Raw genomic sequence first — 5,190 nt, forward strand, 5'->3', positions numbered from 1 at the left:
TTGCATCATATTCTCTGGTACTTTATTTAATGTCATGCTCTTGCTCATCTTTTCTCCAGGAGCAATACATTTCTTATAGCCTTGGGGTGTAGCTGGCCACACTCTGTGATGTTGCCCAGTGATGCAATCCCCCAGTGACGCATTTCTCAGAACTTATCCCTGTTAAGCAACACACCACTGTGTACAGTCTCATTTAAAACAAACCCCTGTGTCACCATTCAGGCAGAACACTGGTAATACCTCACAAGCCCCTGGGGTTTCTCAAAGCTTACAACCCTCCTCCTCTCCTAAAAGTGATCACGATTCTGGTTTTTATGATAGTTATTCTTTTTTCATGGTTTATGACCTTTGTAAGCATTGATTTTAAAAAAGTAGTTTAGTTCTGCTTGGTCCTAAACTTTATATAACTGATGAGTACTATATCATTTTGAGTCTTAATTTGCTCAACACTAAGTGAGATTCTTCCGTGTTGCTGCCTGCAAATGAAAGTCCTTCGGCATGTAACGGAGAGGATTGAGCACAGGCATGAGAATGGCACAGAGCATTCTCAGCAGGTGGGCTCTATAGGCCATGTTGGCAATGGCAAGGGATGAATAGCAGGCGCTGTATTAGTCAGCTTCCTGTTATGATAACAAAATGCCTGAGACAATTAATTTATAAAAGGAAAGGTGTATTTTGGCTCACAGTTCTGGAGTTTCCAGTTCAAGATGAAGTGGCATCATCAGTTTAGATCTCTGGCAAGGGTGGTGCATTCATAGCAGGTTGTGTGGGAGCAAAGTGATTAGGGAAGTAAAGAGAGAGAGAGACCAGGGTCTCACAATCCCCAATGACCTCAGAATCTCCAACAAGACCCCATTTCCTAAAGGTTCATGGAACTGCCAATAGCCCCACCCTAGGGACAAAGCCTCTGTGGTGTACCCAATATTCAAACTACAGAGGATGTCCACCATCACCTCAGGTGGAGAAGACTTTTGAATGTCCTTCTCGGGAGCTGATGCAAAGCACCGAGGCCAGGATGTGAGCGTAGGACAGAAGCACCAGGAGAAGGGGGAGGAAGGAGACCACCATGGCGATGCAGAAGCCCATGAGGGCCTGGGGGGTGGTGTTGGAGCAGGAGGCCAGGACCACAGCCAGGTGGTCACAGAAGCTGTGATAGATGTAGGCAGTGTTGTTATATACCATCTGGGAGGTCTGGACCACTGCTGGGATGGGCAGGAGGAGGGCGGTGAGCCAGGCACTGGTCACCAGTGCAGCATTGATGTGAGGGGTCATGTGGACGGGAGAGTGCAGTGGGCGACAGACAGCCACATAGCAGTCATGGGCCATGACCACCAGGAGGAAGGCTTCTGAGCAGCAGTAGCTGTGGCAAAGCTACATTTGCTAGAAGTAGGTGGAGAAACAGAAGAAGCAATCCCCAACAGAAATAGGGACAGCATTTTGGAGATAGTGGTTACAAGGACTGGGAAGGTTGATCAGAAGGAAATGCATGGATCTGGAGTGTTGGTGCACACCTGCAATCCCAGAGACTAGGCAGGCAAGAGAAATGCAAGTTCAAGACCAGCCTGGGCAACTTGACTAGACCTTGCCTCAAAACAAAACAAAACAAAAAAAAATTAAAAGGGCTGGGGGTGTAGCTCAATGGTAGAGCACCCTGGGTTCAATCCCCACTATTGAAAAGAGAGAGAATGAGAGTGAGAGAGAGAGATGCACCGGGGCTTGTGAAGGCTGGCCTCTGCCAGCACAGCCACTGGGAGCAGGGCGTTACCCATCTGGATGAGCAGGTAGATTAAGAATAAAATCAAGAAGACGGGGAGGGAAGAGGGACTCTTAGAGAGGGAATGCCCACCAGGCAGAGACAGTTGAGGAGGCCTCTGATCCATCACAAGTAGTGTCTCCTACAGCGGATCAGACACAGCCCTGTGTCTACAGACAGAACTGGGTACAGTAGGACATGTCTGGACACATCAGGGATACTTTAATTACCATGTGCATTTTTTTTCTTTCCAACCACAGATGGTAATCCAACATTTTCTTTGTGTCAGGATTTTCATTGCACAATTAAGATGCCCAGATTGTGAAGTGTCCAACAGCCATGGTTGAGAGAGGTGGTCCTGTTAAGTGAGGAAAGGAGGTGCATGCAAATGCCTTAAGGGTATGGGAAGAAGGAAGGACACTTACCAAGAGTGGCAGCAGACTCAGGGACCCAGAGTGCAGCCCACAGAGGGAAGAAGGTTCCTTCCATCAGAACTATTGCATAAGGCAGAAGGTAGCTTGGAAATCAGTGGATTCCATGTAACAACATGTATGCAGGGTGGAGTGTTTTGGATGCTACAGAGAGATCTAATACTTGGATAGGAGCTAGATTAAAACCTTTAAGCAGCCTTCTAAACCTAGATTTAATGGTTCTAAAACAAACAAAAAAGTTTCATGCATGAACAACATTCCTAATATTGCGAGATTGGAAGTCAAATGAGAAAAAGACTTGAGATGGATCCATTCCAATGTTTAAATGTCAACCATAAAATCAAGTAGCTCCTTTAAGGGGACCTGATGTTTTAGGCTGGTGCTGCAGCCACAGCTGAAGAAACATGCGGGGCATAGAAATGTTGAGCAGTCACTAGCCCAGACTTTGCCCATGGTCACACCGTGCTCTTGACTACAGTCACTGAATACATGCCCATCCAGTCCAGGGAGCTCTTCACAGCTCCTGAATGGACTTCTTTAACTCAAGACTTTCTGAAATCAACAGATGCACTGGCTGAGTGTGCGTGAGGTCAGGTCCTAGAGAAAAGCGCCATGCGGTTTACTTGGAGGTTCTCCTCCAGGCCTCCAGGACTATCCACAGCCTCCATAAGGATTGTGCCCATGAACTCTGAGGAATTGGAGGGTTCCTTCAGGGATGGCCAGAAGAGCCACTTCTGCTCTGCTTTGGATTCAAGTCCTCTTCTTCTGTGTCCCACTCCATCCTCTAGCTCCATCTGGGCAGGGATGCCATGTCAGCCCTTGGTCTCTGTCTGTACATCCTCTTGAGGACCCCTGTCCTGTGCTATCTTTATCAACTGGACTCCCCTTCTGTGTCCCTGTGCTGGACCTCTCTGTGTCTGTCTCACACTACCTGGGTGCCCTGGGACCTGCCTTTGTATCTAGTCCCTTGTCATATGGTACAGTGATCAGCCATCCTGATTTGCCCAGAGCTGTCCTGGTTTTAACATTGAAAGTCCTTCGGTTTCCCAGACCAATGACACCCCCAGAGGGCTGACTTTGTACTGCTATATGTCCTTGATAGAAGGAGTTTTGTCCCCTCATGGCATTCAAGTTGAATTCTATTTTCCCATGGCGGGGAAGCGGGCCCCACATCCCGCCAAGTCGCTCTGTGGGTCTGCCCTCCTCTTGGCTGCTGCAGATGTCGCTGTTTAGTGGCTTCCTGCATGACCCTAGAGCTTCCTGTCTTTGTCCTACTTCAAAGGGCGTCACAGAGAGCTGAAAAGTTGTAGAGCCAGTGTCACAAGAGAAGACCAACCACTGCGGGGAATCATTCCTCTCACCCGAGGCTGTGGAAGAAGGTTACTGGATGCGATGGTCATTTATCCCTTCCCAAATGCATGTTGAGACATCCCCCAAAGTCATATGCATTTGGGGGCGGAGCCTTTGGGTAATACTTTGGACCAGATGAAGTCATGAGGGTGGGACCCCCATGGTTGCATTAGTGACTTTTAAGAAAAGGAAGAGTTAATAGGTTGCTCTGTCCCAACTGTGATCCCTCCATCACGTCATTACCCAGCAGAAGGCCCTCACCAGATGCCCAGCGGATGCTGTCACCATGCTCTTGGACTTCCAGAACCACGAGCCGAATAAACCTTTATTCTTTATTTCCCAGTTCTACATCTATCACAGCTTCTGCGACCACCTGGCTGTGGTCCAGGCCTCCTATTCAGTTATAGCAACAGAAAATGAACTGGGCATTCCCAGAGCCCACGACCTCTAAAGTGAGACTTTTCAACCCATAGAACTGAGCTGAGGGAAGACTTGTCCCTCTATTGCTATCTAGGGCCAGGTAATGTGACCTCTGGAACACTGCCACTTCTAGTCTGATGACACCTTGGGCTTTCCCAACACCACCTTTGACTTCTCCTTCTAACAAAATCTTTCTCATGTTGCAGAATATGTAAGAGTGGAAACAGCCCCACAGATAATGGCGTCCATGTCCTTTCCTCACAAGTGAAGGAATCGGAGGGGGAGGGGTTGCCACCAGGACAACAGCTGGCCCATGACAGAGCTGGTCCTAGAACCAGGCTTCCTGGCTCAGGCTACCTAGAGAAGTTGGAAGTTCTGATTTCCACCAGATGGAAAATTAGGGGAAAGGTTTTATTTTCCTCTATTTCTTAGATTGACATCAGAGACAGCTACAAATCAGTTTTGTTCTGAGGGCATTTGAAAATAGATTCAGATGGACTGAGTACTAAGCAGAGGCTGCAAATAGCTAGGAAAATGCTGTTTTGAGAAATGACTTAAGGAAGAGAGAGATTGGGCTTGTTTTCATTAAAAAAAAAAAAAAAAAAGTTCTGGGCATCCAAGCTTCACATTGAGCATAAGTTTTTTACACTTGCTTCCTGACACCTAATAAACCCTCTATAATGACTTTTAAAAATAAATTAATTAATAAATGAAAGGGCTAACATGAGTTAAACTGAACGTTTTCCCTAATGGAACAGTCAGTGGAGATTTTTCTTACAGCATCTAAAGAAATACAAACCACACTTCTCTAAGTAATTCTAAGGAGTTGTTCCCACCACCCACGGGGACCATGAAGGTGCAGAGTTTGCTGGGCAATGCCAGAACACCAGAGCCTTAAGCAAACAGTGTTGCCTAATCTCCACGTCCCCTGTTTTTCAATAAAAATGAGTCAGCAAGGGGAGAGACTTGGTCAAGGTCACACAGAAAGCTGGTGGCACTTTCATCAGACGCCATATACTGCTCCCTGCCCAGGACTCCTAAAGGCTCAGCATGGGAGAGGCACTGAAGCCCGCCTGCCTAGGCCCAGCTTATCTGGGGCTTGTTGTGCACATACGCATCTGTTTCTCTCTAGGCCTGGGGGTTCCTTGGGCCAGGGATTAATTCTGACCCCTCTCAAGAAAGCCAACACATCAGTGGGGCACAGGCACCTTGCTCCTAATTTTCCAGAGGCAGAGA

At 47.5% G+C, this 5,190-nt stretch overlaps 1 protein-coding gene across 1 annotated transcript; it reads right to left on the bottom strand.

Annotated features, from left to right (window-relative positions):
- Window positions 1-954: 954 nt before the first annotated feature.
- On the bottom strand, window positions 955-2,978 carry LOC113181701 (olfactory receptor 2AT4-like). The gene is given in 3 exon segments (XM_026387312.1): window positions 955-1,492; window positions 1,711-1,826; window positions 2,808-2,978. Coding segments are annotated over 3 exon segments (825 nt in total).
- Window positions 2,979-5,190: the final 2,212 nt, after the last annotated feature.

Source organism: Urocitellus parryii, chromosome 4 (genome assembly GCF_045843805.1).
Source record: "Urocitellus parryii isolate mUroPar1 chromosome 4, mUroPar1.hap1, whole genome shotgun sequence".
Taxonomy (NCBI): Eukaryota; Metazoa; Chordata; class Mammalia; order Rodentia; family Sciuridae; genus Urocitellus; species Urocitellus parryii.